At 40.2% G+C, this 18,104-nt stretch overlaps 1 protein-coding gene and 2 non-coding genes across 3 annotated transcripts in view; 2 read left to right on the forward strand and 1 right to left on the reverse strand.

Moving 5' to 3' along the window:
- The first annotated feature begins 2,798 nt into the window (after positions 1 to 2,798).
- LOC129549950 (small Cajal body-specific RNA 17) lies at positions 2,799 to 2,941 on the forward strand. Its single transcript, XR_008684751.1, has one exon.
- A 73-nt stretch (positions 2,942 to 3,014) lies between these two features.
- LOC129549948 (small Cajal body-specific RNA 18) lies at positions 3,015 to 3,086 on the forward strand. The gene has a single exon (XR_008684749.1).
- Positions 3,087 to 13,475: 10,389 nt separating this feature from the next.
- MYO5B (myosin VB) overlaps positions 13,476 to 18,104 on the reverse strand; it is a 347,287-nt gene continuing 342,658 nt past the window's right edge. Inside the window, exon 39 of the mRNA XM_055417346.2 lies at positions 13,476 to 13,835. Within this exon, the coding sequence (XP_055273321.2) occupies positions 13,683 to 13,835 (153 nt within the window). The 3' untranslated portion in view covers positions 13,476 to 13,682. The remainder of the gene's footprint in view (positions 13,836 to 18,104) is intronic.

Here is an 18,104-nt window from a genome sequence, read left to right on the forward strand (position 1 = left end):
ACGTTCCTCGTGAGCGGGTTCTTTCCCCCAGCGCACTGTGTTTAGAGAGCCCCGCTCTGTGTCGCGGTCGAATGTTTTGACTCTCCCCTGCCCAAGCTAGCCTCTGGAGCCCCTCCCAGCGGCAAGGTAATGAGCGGTCCCCTCCTCCGCACTCCCGGAGTTTCCCCTCATGTGGCCGGGTGGCCAAAGAGTGGGACTGGCCGGCCGAAGGGGCGGAGAAGGTTTGAGGAAGGCAAGATGTCTGGCTCTAGGTCAGTGATCACGTTATTGTGACTATCTTGGTCATGAAGATCTTTTTTGTACAGTTTTTCTGTGTATTCTTGCCACCTCTTCTTAATATCTTCTGCTTCTGTTAGGTCCATACCATTTCTGTCCTTTATCGAGCCCATCTTTGCATGAAATGTTCCCTTGGAATCTCTAATTTTCTTGAAGAGCTCTCTTGTTTTTCCTATTCTGTTGTTTTCCTCTATTTCTTTGCACTGATCACTGAGGAAGGCTTTCTTATCTCTCCTTGCTGTTCTTTGGAACTCTGAATTCAGATGCTTATATCTTTCCTTTTCTCCTTTGCTTTTTGCTTCTCTTCTTTTCACAGCTATTTGTAAGGCCTCCTCAGACAGCCATTTTGCTTTTTTGCATTTCTTTTCCGTGGGGATGGTCTTGGTCCCTGTCTCCTGTACAATGTCACGAACCTCCGTCCAGAGTTCATCAGGCACTCTATCAGATCTAGTCCCTTAAATCTATTTCTCACTTCCACTGTATAATCATAAGGGATTTGATTTAGGTCATATCTGAATGGTCTAGTGGTTTTCCCTACTTTCTTCAATTTAAGTCTGAATTTGGCAATAAGGAGTTCATGATCTGAGCCACAGTCAGCTCCTGGTCTTGTTTTTGCTAACTGTATAGAGCTTCTCCATCTTTGGCTGCAAAGAATATAATCAGTCTGATTTCGGTGTTGACCATCTGGTGATGTCCATGTGTAGAGTTTTCTCTTGTGTTGTTGGAAGAGGGTGTTTGCTATGACCAGTGCGTTCTCTTGACAAAACTCTATTAGCCTTTGCCCTGGTTCATTCCGTGCTCCAAGGCCAAATTAAAGTGGGCCTTAGAAAGAATCACTACGAACAAAGCTAGTGGAGGTGATGGAATTCCAGTTGAGCTATTTCAAATCTTGAAAGATGATGCTGTGAAAGTGCTGCACTCAATATGCCAGCAAATTTGGAAAACTCAGCAGTGGCCACAGGACTGGAAAAGGTCAGTCTTCATTCCAATCCCAAAGAAAGGCAATGCCAAAGAATGCTCAAACTACCGCACAATTGCACTCATCTCACACGCTAGCAAAGTGATGCTCAAAATTCTCCAAGCCAGGCTTCCGCAATATGTGAACTGTGAACTCCCAGATGTTCAAGCAGGTTTTAGAAAAGGCAGAGGCACCAGAGATCAAATTGCCAACATCCGCTGGATCATGGAGAAAGCAAGAGAGTTCCAGAAAAACATCTTTTTCTGCTTCATTGACTATGCCAAAGCCTTTGACTGTATGGATCACAATAGACTGTGGAACATTCTGAAAGAGATGGGAATACCAGACCACCTGACCTGCCTCTTGAGAAACCTGTATGCAGGTCAGGAAGCAACAGTCAGAACTGGACATGGAACAACAGACGGGTTCCAAATAGGAAAAGGAGTACTTCAAGGCTGTATATTGTCACCTTGCTTATTTAACTTATATGCAGAGTACATCATGAGGAATGCTGGGCTGGAAGAAGCACAAGCTGGAATTAATATTGCCAGGAGAAATATCAATAACCTCAGATATGCAGATGACACTACCCTTATGGCAGAAAGTGAAGAGGAACTAAAAAGCCTCTTGATGAAAGAGAAAGAGGAGAGTGAAAAGGTTGGCTTGAAGCTCAACATTCAGAAAACAAAGATCATGGCATCTGGTCCCATCACTTCATGGGAATAGATGGAAAAACAGTGGAAACAGTGTCAGACTTTATGTTTTGGGGCTCCAAAATCACTGCAGATGCTGACTGCAGCCATGAAATTAAAAGACGCTTACTCCTTGGAAGGAAATTTATGACCAACCTTGATAGTATATTAAAAAGCAGAGACATTATTTTGCCAACCAAGGTCCGTCTAGTCAAGGCTATGGTTTTTCCCGTGGTCACGTATGGATGTGAGAGTTGGACTGTGAAGAGGGCTGATCGCCAAAGAATTGATGCTTTTAAACTGTGGTGTTGGAGAAGACTCTTGAGGGTCCCTTGGACTGCAAGGAAATCCAACCAGTCCATTCTAAAGGAGATCAATCCTGGGTGTTCATTGGAAGGACTGATGCTAAAGCTGAAACTGCAATACTTTGGCCACCTCATGCGACGAGTTGCCTCACCGGAAAAGAGTCTGATGCTGGGAAAGGTTGGGGGTGGGAGGAGAAGGGGACGACCGAGAATGAGATGGCTGGATGGCATCACTGACTCTGTGGACATGAGTTTGAGTGAACTCCGGGAGTTGGTGATGGACAGGGAGGCCTGGGTGCTGTGACTCATGGGGTCGCGGAGAGTCGGACACGACTGAGCGAGCGACTGAACTGAGGCGGCCGAGGGCGGCCGGAAGTCGGGTGGGCGCGGAAGACGGCGTGGGCGGGGATTGGCCGAGCCGCTCGGGCAGGCGGGGTGGGCGGCTGCGCAGAACGGCCCCGGGGGCGGCCAAGGCGGCTGGACTCGCCCGGGAAGGCCGGGCGCGCTCAGCGGGGCGGGGAGCTTGGCGGGTGCGGGGTGTGGCGAGTAGCGTAGGGGACAGGGCCGCCCCCGGGTCCACGACGCAGCCCCCGGATGAGGCCGCAGTATTTTCCTTATATGATCGGGTCCCATGGCTGGCAGTGCCGCCGGCCCGGAGCCTGAGAGGATTATGAAAACGTGTCAGGCGGAATGGGGCCGCGGACCCGGGGGCTGGGAGCTTAGGGGCGGCAGGTAGGTAAGGCTTGGGTGACGTTAGTGTGGCCCCTGCCGCTCTGCGAGCCCTGGTCGATGATGACGTGACCACTGCGCAATCTGAGTTCTGGGAACTAGGTGATGGAGCGTGTTCTGAGACCGGGCGAGCAGGGGCGATGCGGGCGGAAGGCCCCCCGCGCCAGCGCTCGGGGGCGGGCCACGCTGTCTGGGGCTTAGCTCGGTGGCTGGGAACGGGTGGTGGGAGGCTCAGGTGTCCTGTGAGCTGTCTGGGAACATCCGCCCCAAATCCTGGTTTTCAAATGCGTTCGTGGACCTCTCATTTTGTATTTTTGTTTTAACCCAACCTTTTTATTACGAAAACTTAGAAACTTACAGGAAAGTGCAGAGACGTCTGCGTGAACTACCCGTATATTCATCACCCGTGTTCTACAATTGTTAACACGTTGCCATATTTGCTGTATCACGTCTTTCCATCCATATATATACTTTTGTTTTCTTTGTAAGCCTTAGTACACTTCAGGAATACTTTGGCTAACCTTAAAGGTGAGTATATGTACAGTCCTTTTATGGCAGAATTACCATATGGGCAAACGTATGAATCTTCAAGTTGGATGAGTTTCTCAAATGCTTATACTGTTGTAACCCAAACTACTCTCAGCTTTCAAAATGTAATTAGAACATGTCCAGCATTACAGAAAAGCCCTTCATTTCTCTTTTGTGCTCCCTTTGTTCCCCTTTCTTCACCATCTATTGTTCTTTGACCCTCTGGTTTATTCTTTTTTCTGTTGCTTTGATTTAAACAAATCCAGGAATTGACACTTGTTAATACGTAAATTCCAAGGCTGTTAACTTTAAATTCACTTTAAAAACTTTAAATAATATGTGTTTTGGTTTTTCACAGCAGCTGTATATAGTCAGTGGAATTTGGACTTTGAATAGAGCAAAGCTTCTCACATACCTGATGATATTTTTTTCATCTCCATATTCTGGATGATGAGTGATAGTAAAGTAAAAGCTACCATCTTTGGGATTACTGTTATGTAAAACAGAATAACATACAATTCATACAACATCAGACAAACTGAATTAAGGGACATTTTGCAACCCTATGAAATAGGTAGGAGTTATTCCTTTCTTATTTTATAAACGAGGAAGCTTAGACCCAGAGAAACCAAGTAATTTGTCAAAGCCTCAAATCTAGAAAATTGCTGAATTTGAAGTTTGAACTCTTGATTCTCAGAAGCCCAAGGCCTGTGATCTTTGTCCAGGGCTTATGGCATTTGGAACATAGAAGTGCGGGGCGGAGTGGGGGGTGCAGGTAGAAAAAGTTAGCTAAGGCATATGTTATAGAAAACAGGAAAGGAGGTGAATGCTAAGTTAATCTTACTTGGAGGAAGAAATAAAGTAGGTGAAACCTTGGTAAAGGTAACATTTGTATTTGGTGACTTGAGTTAAAAGATTTATTTGCTTTTTTTGGCAGAGAAAGGTGGGTGGAGAAGTGAGGCAATGGGTCATTACTAGATGCTCGCCTTTATCAACTATGGTTCCTACAGAAAGTGATTCGAGGACCATTTTCTTAATTCTTCCAAGGATAGTACAGAGCAGATACCATTCTAGATGCATATATATATAATGAATACCTTAGAGCATTAGAACTTGATTTATGTTTGATAGCTAGTTACTCATAATAAAATAGAAATCAAAATGGAATTCATTAGGTGAGCCAAAACCAACATGTTTTATCGCAAGTTGGCATTCAGTGAACTTCAGCCAGTCAACTATGTTTTGTAATACCAAAAAAAAAAAATCAGGAAACATGTGCAATTAATTGAAGTGTGAGATACAAAAATGTGAGATACAACAGTGGAGGAAGTAAACAGATCTTGAAAAGTTATGGGTTTTTCCATTAAAACTTTCTAATAGTCCAAATGCAAAATAAATTCTTGGTCTCTAGAACTATTGATAAGGGTATTCAGTTCAGTCGCTCAGTCGTGTCCGACTCTTTCCGACCCCATGAATCACAGCACGCCAGACCTCCCTGTCTATCACCAACTCCCGGAGTTCACTCAAACTCATGTCCACAGAGTCGGTGATGCCATCCAGCCATCTCATTCTCTGTCGTCCCCTTCTCTTCCTGCCCCCAATCCCTCCCAGCATCAGAGTCTTTTCCAGTGAGTCAACTCGTCGCATGAGGTAGCCAAAGTATTGGAGTTTCAGTTTTAGCATCAGTCCTTCCAATGAACACCCAGGACTGATCTTTAGAATGGACTGGTTGGATCTCCTTGCAGTCCAAGGGACTTTCAAGAGTTTTCTCCAGCACCACACTTCAAAAGCATCAATTCTTCGGCGATCAGCTTTCTTCACAGTCCAACTCTCACATCCATACATGACCACGGGAAAAACCATAGCCTTGACTAGACGGACCTTGGTTGGCAAAATAATGTCTCTGCTTTTTAATATGCTATCTAGGTTGGTCATAACTTTCCTTCCAAGGAGTAAGCGTCTTTTAATTTCATGGCTGCAATCAGCATCCGCAGTGATTTTGGAGCCCCCAAAAATAGTGACACTGTTTCCACTGTTTCTCCATCTATTAGTGTTCTTCAATAAGAGAAAAAGGCAGGTTCTATTCAGTTTGGCCCTCTTATATTTATTGAGAAAAGTTAAAATGCCATCATGAGTATCACAGTTTCCCACTTAATATCTTACAGATCACCTGCAGCAAGTCCTTCCAAATAGAAATTTCTAAGTTTTCTGTAATTAAAAATGTCATGAAAATGGGTATATTTGAAAACCATTGAGTAAAAAGGTTTACATATATAAAAACATGAAAATCTATGTAAAGATATTTACATAATCTCAGAGTATCATGAAGAGGAATAGTTATCCATATACTAGAGAAATCTTGTGGGTATTACCTTGACCAAATGACCAAGCTTAATGTTACCATTAATGGGACAAACTGAGGACACAAACTTAAGTAGGACTGCTCCAAAAAAATGTCTGACAAATCTAATCATAAAGAAACAATCATGCAAATCCAGCTGGACACTTTGCTAAATAACTGACCTGAACTCTTAAAATGTCAGTGTTGTGAAAAAAAAAAAGGCCAGGAATGGTACTAGATGAACAGGAGATGAGATGTGACAATTAAGTGTAATGTGGGGTCCTTTGGAAACTGGAGTCAAAAAAACTCTAAAGAACAGAATTGGGACAGTTGGAGGAATGGTCTGTAAATTGCATGAGGTGGTATTGACATTACTTTTCCTGATTATGTTAATTATACTGTATTTAGGGCAGAGATTGTCCTTTGTTCTAATGAGATACATACTGAAATATTTAAAGGTGAAATGTCATGGTGCCAAAACTAATTACCAAATGACTGGAGGAAAAAAACCCTGCATACAGATACAGTGGCAAAGACAGAAAGCAAACATGGCAAAATATTACTAATTAGGGAACATAAATGTAGACTACATGGTTGTTCATTGTTCTATTTTTACAACTCTTCTATAGCTGTTTAACTTTAAAAATTGAGAGGAAAAGTATCTTTTCAAGCAAGCTGAAAAATCACCTGAAATTCCATTTAGTTCTTTTCATTTTTAACCATATCTATATCTATCTATATATGTACAGTACAATATATCAAAATTAGGTATAATTTAAAAAATCTAGACATGAGATGTCAAGTTACTGTTGTAAGACATTTAGCTTTCAATATTTTTAGAAATAACCTATTATCATGTCTTTCTGTAATTTTTTTGAAAAGAAAAAGAGTAGCATTAGTGTAAAACTGGAAATCAGTGAATCAATTATAAATCTTGAATTTGCATGTTAAGATTTCATTAGGATTTCAGAAATAACTGGTCTCAGCCCTGTCTTCTACATTACGTGGATAATTTTGCTGTACTTAAACTTCCTATAATACCCCAGATGGGTGGTAGTTTTGAATAGCACTGCTTTTAGAAGTTTCATTAGCAGAGACTGGGAAAGCTGGTACAGTTGGTAGGAGCTGGCAGTACGTTAACAGATGAGTGCAGTGACCCCTCAGTATCTTAGGGGATTCGTTCTAGACAGACAACCTAAATCAAGTCCTTTACATAAAGCAATATTTGCATATTTGCATATAATCTATGCACATTCTCCCATATCCATACATTAAGAAATCTCTGGATTAGCTATAGTACCTAATACAATGTAAATTCTATGTAAATAGTTGCTGGTGCATGAAAAATTCAAGTCTTTTTGGAACTTTCTGGCAAAAAATTTTTTTGATTGTAGTTGAATGAATCCATGGATTTGGAACTCAAGGATACGCAGGGCCTTGAATTTGAATGAACGAGACAGTTGTGTTTGCTAATCTTGAGTAGCTGGGAAAGTTATGTATGTGCTCATTGTTAGTCTAACAGCTTCGGTGATAACTTCAAATTTTGTTAAGAGGCAGTTATGGGGAGGAGAGGGTGAGATGTATGGAGAGAGTAACATGGAAACTTACATTACCATATGTAAAATAGACAGCCAGTGGGAATGTGCTGTATGTCTCAGGGAATGCAAACAGGGGCTCTGTCTTATCAACCTAGAGGGGTGGGATGGGGAGGGAGATGGGAGGGAGGCTGCAGAGGGAAGGGACGTATGTATACCTATGGCTGATTCATGGTGAGGTTTGACAGAAAACAAACTTCTGTAAAGCAGTTATCCTTCAATTAAAAAATATTTTTTTAAAAAAGAGGCAGTTACAACCCTGGATGTGGTTTTGTCCTTATAACAGATACCTACCCTACTGAAAGTTTAAGTCGCCAAACAAGCACATCAGAAATAAATATAGAGAATAATACAGACACTGATTTGCCGAATTTAAGTTTACCCCAGATCTAGATGTGTTCCAAATAGGTTAAGATACTATCACAAACTTAAGTAAAGGATATATATACAGCTGGCCCTTGAACAGCATGTGTTTGAACTTCACGGGTTGATTTGCAGATTTGTTTCAATAGTAAATACTGCTGTACTACATGAGCAGAGATTGGTTGGAACCTTGGATATGGAGGAACTCAGTATGTGTAGAGCTGTCTATAAGTTACATTCAAAGGATGTAATTTGACTGTGTGGAGGGTGGACTCTCCTGCCCCTTACTCAAGGGTCAAGTGTATTTGTCTTTGAGTTACTTGCAGTGTCTGTACCCTTACCAAGCCTTAGAATTTCATTTGGTAATACAGGTATACTTCATTATATTCTGCTTCAGTGTACTGTATTTTTTGTTGTTGTTTCATTTTCTTTTTTAAATTGAGTTTGTGGCAACTCTGTTTGGAGCAAGTCTTCTGGTGCCATTTTTCCAACAGCATTTGCTCACGTTTTGTCTCTGCATCACATTTTGGTAATTCTTGTAATATTTCAGACTTTTTCATGATTATCCTGTTATGGTGATCTGTGATCAATGATCTTTGCACACTTCAATATAGTGGAAAAATAACTTATATGTACTATGAAACCAAAAAACTTGTGTTACTTGTGATATTCATTTTATTGCAATGGTCTTGAACTGAACAACCAACATTTCCAAGGTATACCTGTATAAACTTAGTTAAATCTAGGTTCTATAACTGAGCAGTACCCTATGGGGCCTCCCCTGGGTAGACCCCTCCCACCATGTCCTTCATCTACTGCTTGTTGGTAAAAAAAAAAAAACAAACTTTAGCCTCCTTGGCCCTCCCTGAGTTTCAAAGAGCAAGTTTAATCACAGAAGTGAGAAAATGCAGAAATACAGGAAAACAGTAAAAAGAAAGTAATAATGGTTTAGTCATAAAATAAAGTCAAGGACCTTTAGTTCCTTCTTAAGGGCTATAAGTAATATTTTGAGCCATATCCTTGAGCTCTTTTGCAGATACTGAAACCCCCACCTGGTGAAAGAAGTCAACTGCCAGTTGATCACAAGCAGGAGACCCCAGACTGGCTAAAGTCAGAAGGTTGGTGATGTTGACGCCCCACCAACGTCAGGTGATGTCAGAGACACGTTGAGAGGTTGGTGATATCAACTCCCCACCAACGTCAGGTGATGTCAGAGACACGTTGAGAGGTTGGTGATGTCGACTCCCCACCAACGTCAGGTGATGTCAGAGACATGCTGAGAGGTTGGTGATGTCGACGCCCCACCCAGGTCAGGTGATGTCAGAGACATGCTGAGGAGCTCATCAGGCCCTCTGCAACCCTGCGCCTCATTCTGTCTTTAAAAACGTTTCCCTGAAGTTCACCCAGAGTTCAGGGCTTTTGAACATTAGCTACCCATACTCCTTCTTGGCCCTATGTTACACTGCCCTTTCCTTCAGCACCATCTGGTGTTGGTAGATTGGTTTTACTGTGCGCAGGCCAGCAGACCCAAGTTTGGTTCCCCCAAAACTGTAGTGAGATTGTTTTTAATCTGTAGACCAACTTGGGGACAATTGACATTTCTGTAGTATGGAGTTTTCTTATCCATGAAATGTTTTTCCAGTATTTTAATGTCATTGTTAATGGTTTTCACTTATGTAAGTTACTCCATACAGATCTTATAAATATTGTCCTCACTGATTTGTAATGACATCTTTGCCATATAGAAAGTTATACATATGAGTCTATCTCTGAGCTCTCTGTTTTATTCCATTGATCCACTGCACCCAAACTGCCTTGTTTGAATTAACTCAGTAAGTCTTATTTTATAGGGAGTTTTCCTTCTACCTGCAACTTGCAGGCTGCAGTTTGCCAACCTCTGGTTTAAATGATCATGATGCGTGTTTGAAATATAGACCCCTGAATAAAATTTCTTAAGAAAGCATTTAAAGTAAACTTTTCAGCCAATGTGCAATTAGTTTTAAATTTCATTTAAACTTGTCACACCACCTTATTCAATAGTATTTATTTCCACAGATTTTTATCCACAGGTGAATATTACCGTGACTAATACACGCAATTTTTATAAACAAAAGTGTAATTTACAGATTTGTTCAAAATGGAAAAATATTTTTATTAGTAATATTTCTTCTCCACTGTTAGATTCACCCCTGAATAGGATGTGAACTCAACGAAGCAGTCCTTTATCTAAACATCAGTTGGTGACAAAATGTTATATTCAGATCTGGATTATTCTGACACTGTATCACTTTAGAAAGCAGTTTAAACTCATTTTTGATTGACCTTCTATACTATAATTGGAATTTTTTTTGGAAAAACAATCTTTAGTATCTAATGACCTATATAATAAAAAAGGCCTATGTTTTACTGGCATTGACATCAACCTCTAATTTTCTGTTTTATTTTTTTGGCACCAGTGTGTACAAAAAGTGAATTATGGCTGTTTGGCTCATGCAGCAAATAATGAGAAACTGACTGCGAGAAATATTCTATGAGGAAAAACTAGTGTCCTGCCCCACGCTGTCACACTTTGGTAACTGTTTAGTCATTTGGCACCACACAAGTGTTTCAGCTTACGCATCCCTTGCTTCCTTAGAAGTCGGTCAAATGTATGAAAGCAATTAAACTTACTATATGTTAAAGAAATGGATTTTAATTTATTGGTTACTGTTATCATAATACATTAAGTGAAGCTCTTTTAAGTATTTGATGAATTGATAGGAACAGTGTTAATTTTTTCTAAGTTTTCCAAGTTTTTAGTTTTGTCTCTTTTGTTTTTACAAAAACTTTAAAATATTATCATAGGAAAATCAAGGAAAAAACTGTTGACATGCTTCATAAAAAAGGAGGATAAAACCTATTTTCCTTTGGGTCTGATCTGCCTGCTGGGTACCGTTAAGTCTAACAGTGGCTGTGATGGCTCGTGGAGAATGCATGTAGGTGATATGTTTGTCAGCTTCAGCAACAATTATTAATATGCACACAACACACATTACTCAGTAAACTGATAGGTCCAATTAATACTTAAAACACGAATTGTTTAATCTATAAATATTTGATTCTTAAGTAATCTTTAAAATGCTTTTCATGTTTCAAAAGACAGAACAAAAACACCACCAGAATGTTATGTTGAATATGAAAATTCTTCCCACAGCAACACATATTTCAGACAATTGATGTCAGTTATCTTAGTAACTGCTGAAGGCACATAGTGAGAAAAGTGTCAACTAAATTTTAAATACTAAAATATAAAGACAGATATGTGGCATAGAATTCAAACCTTTATGTTGGATTAAATTATTTAAATTAAAAGTCATTGATTTCAAGAAGTTGGAAACTGTTGAACTGACTTAAGAAAAATGCTAACTAAAGATTACTAAAGATGCTTTTTCCAGTCTCTGTTATGTTAAATAGGGCAGATCTAAACATTAAGTAACCAATTAATGTATTCTTCTATTGTGTCTGTAAAAGACCAATTAATGTATTTTTTTATTGTGTCTGTAAAAGACTTTTTTTTTCCCCTAGTTGCTTAGTTTTGTCTGACTCTTTGTGACCTTATGGACTGTAGCTTGCTAGGTTCCTCTGTCCATGGGATTTTTCAGCCAAGAATACTGGAGTGGGTTGCTATTTCCTCCTCCAGGGGATCTTCCCAACCCACAGATCGAACCCACATCTCCTGTGTCTCCTGCACTGCAGGCAGATTCTTTACCAGCTGAGCTAAGACCTGGGTTTGGTCCCTGGGTCAGGAAGATCCCCTGGAGAAGGGAATGGCTACCCACTCCAATATTCTTGCCTGGAGAATTCCATGGACAAAGGAGCCTAGAGGGCTATATAGTCCATGGGGTCGCAAAGAGTCAGACATGACTGAGCAACTAATACATCACATTCAAGGACAGGGAAGCCGTTGCTTTTAAGGAATCACTGCTTTTCAAATTCCTTACCACTCTAATGAGGCATTTCATTTTCTCTAGAAGGTTAAGAACAGGCCCTACATAAAACTAAGTTTTAAGCTAAAATGCAAATTGTACGTAATAAACAACTTTAAAAAGAGGCAGCCATAGACCCAATTGGTTTAGACTGGCCTTCCCAATGTAGTCACCAAGTGGGCTGAGGAGTGTGGGTCAGGGTTGTCATATCATGTGACTTTATCTGGGGAGGGAGGGGAAGGCACAGCTCTGTGTGGACCAAGAGGAGTCTGATGTTCAGCGTGGAGGTCATGTTGACGATGGGTTGGGACCTGCTGGGCAGTGGTCTTCGTCCAGGTGTGGTGCCTCTTCCGCCCAGGGGGTGAGGAGAATTACAAGGAAGCTGAGCTGTGAGGGCTCCGCACACAGGGCTCTTTAGTGCTCCAAGTGTGTTGTATTTCTAAGAGCCTTTTAAGTTGAGAGGCTGAGTAAAAAGGTGGTGGGGTGTGTGGGTTCTACTTGTACTTTGTGGAGAAATTTTATCTTCTTGATGCAGCACAGAGGCTCTTCTAGGATGTGCAAACACCATCTGTTCCTGTCATGGGAAGAGTGTACTGTTATCTACCAGAAATATGAAAAAATAGTAAACAAAAGATTGTAAGCAATATGTAGGATTTTCTAATTGAATGTCTGCTGTTGAAGAAACCAGCAGTAAACACAAAATCTGTTGTAATATTATCATTGAATACTTTTTTTAAAATCCTTATTTTAAAGCAGAGATATTTACAATTTTTTGTAATAATTTTGAAAAATGTTGAAAATAACCTGAAAAGGGAAAGTTGACATAAGCTATTCTCTCTCTTAAAAAAAAAAACACACACACACAAGCACCCAAAACTTTTGGATAATAATTTAATAATACCTGAACTGATTTTTAAAAAAGGCTTTTCAAACTGTCAAACTCTCAAGATGAAGTTTGCTGTCCTTACTATGAGCATTATATAATATATTATGTAATTATACCTCTTATTGGAGGTATAATGGCATTAAGGGATTAAATGCTTTTATACTGACCTGTTTGATTTTTAATCTAATAAAATAAGACTTGTTAACTATTTCTAACATTTAGATTATATTGATTTTTTTGAAAGTTTTGTTGACTCAGGAAGTGCACAGACTAACATTGGAAATAATAATATCTATTTGCTTACATTTTATGTTTGGAACTGCCTCATTTTTAGCACTATTTCTCCATAAATTCATGACTACACAAATAGGTCTGAGCATATTAGGGACCAAGTCTTCTAATTTTACTTCAGAAACCAGTAATCAAACTGTTTAGTTTGGAGGTCAGTTACACCATTGTCTCTGCATCACTAGGCATTAAAATTATCTTCAGGAAACTTCTCAGAAGGCCCAGGTCTATATATTTGTCCTCAAAACATCTCCCCATATACCGTTCCACACCTATAGTTTGTTGATGTGGGGAAATGTCACTTGCTGTATGACAGTAGCATGCTTAATAGTACCATGATTTGTTAAAAGCTCTCTGAAGGCAGTTTATGTGACTTACATTATTTTTAATGTCATCTTACTTTGGTCATTCTCCAGTTATGTCCAAAGATCAAAACTATGCAGTTTCTATTTTATAGACTGGCACCTTTTATATGGCTATGGGGACTGCTTGGTGGCTATGGATTATGATATAAATTTGTTTAGACCGAAATCATACTTTAAAAAAATCTTTCATATTTCAAGTGTTTTTATTCTGAGCAGTAGGTACAAAATATAATGACAGATGTGTCTTATTCTGTATAGTTCACTCTGCACAGGCGCTCAAACTCTGATTTGATGTACTTTTATAGATTTTAACAGATTCTTAAATTCACTTTACTGTCTTATATACTTCCTTCGTGCTCTCACTGTCAATCGAGCTTTGGCACGTGCATTTTCAGACTTCGTTGAGGAACTCCAGATTGAGACATGCTGGGATGTGGATTGAGTCCATGGTCAGAGAAGATGGATTAAATGGGAACAAAACGGGAAACATGTGCTTGAAGTCTAACAGCAGCTGCTGAGGGTCATTCCGATCTTGCAGTTGTGCCTGTGGAGAAGGATAAGACCATGTAAAATACTACCTATGTCTAAAAAGAGCCAGTTTTGGTGAATTCACAGAAATGAATCACAAGAATATTCCTGTTACAGTAACTAGGCAGGACTTCAGGAGAATGTGGTCTCCCTTTCCCTGAGGTATTTAGAGGGAGAGAGGCTTTGGTTTAGGCCTGTTTGGAGGTCAGATGACATTAGCTTCTCCAATTCTAGCATTCTTTTAAAAATTTTCCATCTAAGGGAGAATAGAAAAATACATTTCCACTGCAGATCATGTGGAGAGGCAGTGTAGTGAAAGGGCTGAGGACCTGGACTCTGGAGGCAGGTAACCTGAGCTCTAATCCTGGCACCACCTCGGGCAAGTTCCCGAACCTTCCTCTGCCTCAGTTTCCTCATCTCTAAAAAGGAAAAGGGAGAGTGACATTGCACAAAATGACAGAACAAGAACCTCCAGGGGTCAGTCCCTCCACTGAAGCTACCACTGAGCTAGAAAAAAGAAACTGGTATCAACTGTCGTATAACTCTGGAACCTGACTGGATGCTTAAAACAACCAGGAAAGTGCCTGATAAAGGAGAGCCTGCAGATCTTTGCTGAGAGAGCAATGTGCATTGGCTGCCATCCCCCATTCTCCAACCACACTGCAGCTGCAAGGACAGCAACAGTCCTGGAGCAGCTGGCTGGTGCCTGGGCAGGCAGTGAGACCTTGCCTTCCGAAGCTCTGGGGCTGTGCACTCTGGTTGGTCTGGCAGTTCCCTGAAGGCCTGGCACAGATGTCTGCCTTGCTTTTGGTTCTCTTGGGATACAGTGGCTTCCTCCATGGCATCAGTTGGAAGATAAAAAGGGGACAGAGCCCCTCTCCTCTCACCCTCTATTTGGAGCTAGATATTTTAGGGAAAGTGTAATAACTAAAATGAAATTGTTCACTTTACTAAAGGGGTCTAACGGAAGACTTGAATAGGCAGAAGAAATGACCAGTCAACTTGAAAACAGAGCAGATGAAATTCTCCAGTTTGAGGAGGGGAGAGAAAAAAGAATGAATAAAAGTGGACAGAGCCTGAGGGACCTGTGGGACACCATAAAGTGAACCAAAATATACATCATAGGAGTCCCAGAAAAAGGAAAGAGAGAAAGGGATAGCAAATTATTTGAAAAAATAGTGCCTACATTCCCAAATCTGATGAAAGATATATTTCCAAGAAGCTCAACAAACTAGCAGAATAAACTCAAAAAGAGTCCCTGAGACACATTATGTCAAAGTATCAAACCCCAATGACAAAGAATCCAAAGCACAGCAGGAGAGTAGTAACTCATCACATAACTTATCCTCAGTAAAAGTGGATTTCTTATCAGAAACCATGGAGGCCAGAAGGCAGTGGGATGATACATTTTAATTTCTGAAATTTCTTCTTCCAGTCAACCGAGAATTCTATATCTGGAAAAACTGTCTTTCAAGAATGAAGGAGAATTACAGTCAACCCCTTGTATTCACAGGTTCTGCATCTGTAGATCCAACCAACCATGGATCAAAAATATTTTTTAAAAACTTCAGGAAGTTCCAAAAAGTAAAACTTGAATTTGATATATGCCGACAACTATTTACATAGCATTTACATTGTATTAGGTATAATAAGTAATCTGGAGATGATTTAAAATGTACAGGAAGATGTGCATAGGTTATATGCAAATAGTATGCCATTTTATATAAAGGACTTGAGCATCCACAGGTTCTGGTACACGTGGAGGTCACAGAACCAATCCCTCCTGGATACCAAGAGACAGCTGAGTCATTTCCAGAGAAACAAAAGCAGAGGAGCTGGTTACCAGTAACTAAAGTCCTTCAGGTGAAATGTAAGGACATTAGACAGTAACTCAAAACCATAAGAAAAAGAACACTGGTAAAGCTGCGTGCTAGGCTGCTTCAGTCATGTCCAACTCTTTACAAGCCCATGGGGCGCCATTCTTTACAACCCCTACCAGGCTCTGTCCATGAGATTCTCCAGGCAAGAATACTGGAGTGGGTGGCCATGCCCTCCTCCAGGAGGTATTCCCAACCAGGGATCAAACCCACATCTCTTGTGTCTCCTGCATCATAGGCAGGTTCTTTACCACTAGCACCACCTGGGAAGCCAGGTAAATGTAAAAGCCAATATTATACTTTTGTTTTGCAGAACCTTTGTTCCCTATATGACTTACACAAATGCAGAAAATAAGAATAAATTTCTGTTAATGGGTACACACATTTAATGGAAGTAATCTGTGGCAATAACAATATAAATCAAGAGGGATGGAGATGCATTGCAGCAAGGTATTTCTATACTATTGAAACCCAAGTGGGTATTATTTAAACTAGGTTGTTACAGGTTGAAGACATTCATCGTGATCACCAGAGTAACCACTAAGAAAATAACCAGAGACTTCCCTGGTGGTCCAGTGGTTAAGAATCTGTCTGCCAATGCAGAGGCCATGGGTTCAATTCCTCGTCCTCCAGGAAAATACTAGATGCCGTGGAGCAACTAAACCCACGCGCCACAACTACTGAAGCCTATGCACCCTAGAGCCTGTGCTCTGCAACAAGAGAAGACACTGGAATGCAAAGCATGTGCACCACAGTGAAGGGTAACCCCTGCTCGCGAGAGAAAGCCCACGTGAAGCAGCAAGACCCCGCAGAGCCGAAAACACAAGGAGGTAGAAAATAACCAAAACAAAATGCAGAAATGTAGGGAATCAAAATGGTACCCTCACTACAAGAAACACACACAAGACAGTGATGCAAGAACTGAGAAACACAAGACACGTAAGACACACAGAAAACAAGCAGTCAGATAGCAGAAGTAAACCTTTTATCAGTAATACTGTAAATGGAAACATAAAGGCAATTAAAAGGCAGGGATTGCAGAAAGGATTTTCAAAAAATCATCTACATGCTGTCTGGAAGAGACTCACTTCAGACACACAAAAAGATTGAAAGTAAAAGTTTGAAAAAAGATATTCCCAGTAACCAGAAAAGAGCTGATACAGCTATATTATTGTCATACAAAGTACACTTCAAGTTAGAAAAGTTTACAAGAGGCAAAGAAGGACATTATTTATGCATAAAAGTCTCAATCTATCAAGAAGATATGAGTTATATATATGCATCTGTCAACAGAGCTCAAAATAATGAAGGAAAAATGGAAGGAACTGAAGGGAGAAGTAAGCCTATAATAATAATCAGAAACTTCATTACCCTATTTTCAATAATGGATAGAACCACCAGGTGGAAGATCAAGAGCAAACAGCGGCCAATGAATACCACTGTAAACCAGGCAGACTTAACAAACATACATGACCAATTTGGAGTTATTCCCCAGAATGCAAGGGTGGTTCAACATACAAAACTACAAGAATGGTGTATATACGTCATGCATTGCTGGTGGGAATGCAAAACATTTAAACACAGAATTACTATATGAACTCGTAATTCAACTCCCAAGGATACACCTAAAATAACTTAGAACAAATACTCATATTTGTATACCAATGTTAATGAAAGTATTGCCCCCAGTAAACAAGCAATCCAGGGTCCATCAACAGACGAATGGATAAACAAAATGTAACATATACACACAAGGGGTTATTATTCAACCACAAAGAGGAATGATAGGACTGCTGTTACACAGCAAAACACAGATGAACCCAAAGAATAAGTAAAATAAGCCAGAGCCCAAAGGACAAATTTACATGAAATATCTAGAACAAGCAAATTCATAGAGATGGGAAGTAGAATAGAGGTTATCTGGGGCTGAGGTAAAGGAAGAATAGTGAATTATTGCTCATTGGGTCAAGTTTCTGTTTGAAATGATGAAAAAGTTCTGGATTTAATGGCGACAGTTATACAACATTGTGAATATAGTCAGTGCCACTGAAGTGTACACTTTAAAATGGTTTAAAATAGAAAAACATGGAAAAAAATGAGGTGGGGAGAGTATACTCGTTAGGTTATGAGGCTCAAGAGGGTAAATGTGTGTAAAGAAAGCACTCAGCAGCCTCCAGTACTTGGCAAGTGCTATGTTGTTGGCTGTTCTTTTTATGATACGAAGTTTATCTCTTTATGATAAATAATTTCCTTTCTTCCTTGAGTGTGGCACACACCATCAAACTTTGAACTATACAAAGGCAACTAACTGAGTCCTGCCAACAGGCAAATCAATATATCCTGATTGAAAACACAGGTCATCCCACATTAACTTCAAGTATGAGAACTGCTTTTCCTGTTGGGACAAG

Source organism: Moschus berezovskii, chromosome 28 (genome assembly GCF_049115385.1).
Source record: "Moschus berezovskii isolate FMDL1 chromosome 28, NW_MosBer_1.0, whole genome shotgun sequence".
In the NCBI taxonomy this organism is placed as follows: Eukaryota; Metazoa; Chordata; class Mammalia; order Artiodactyla; family Moschidae; genus Moschus; species Moschus berezovskii.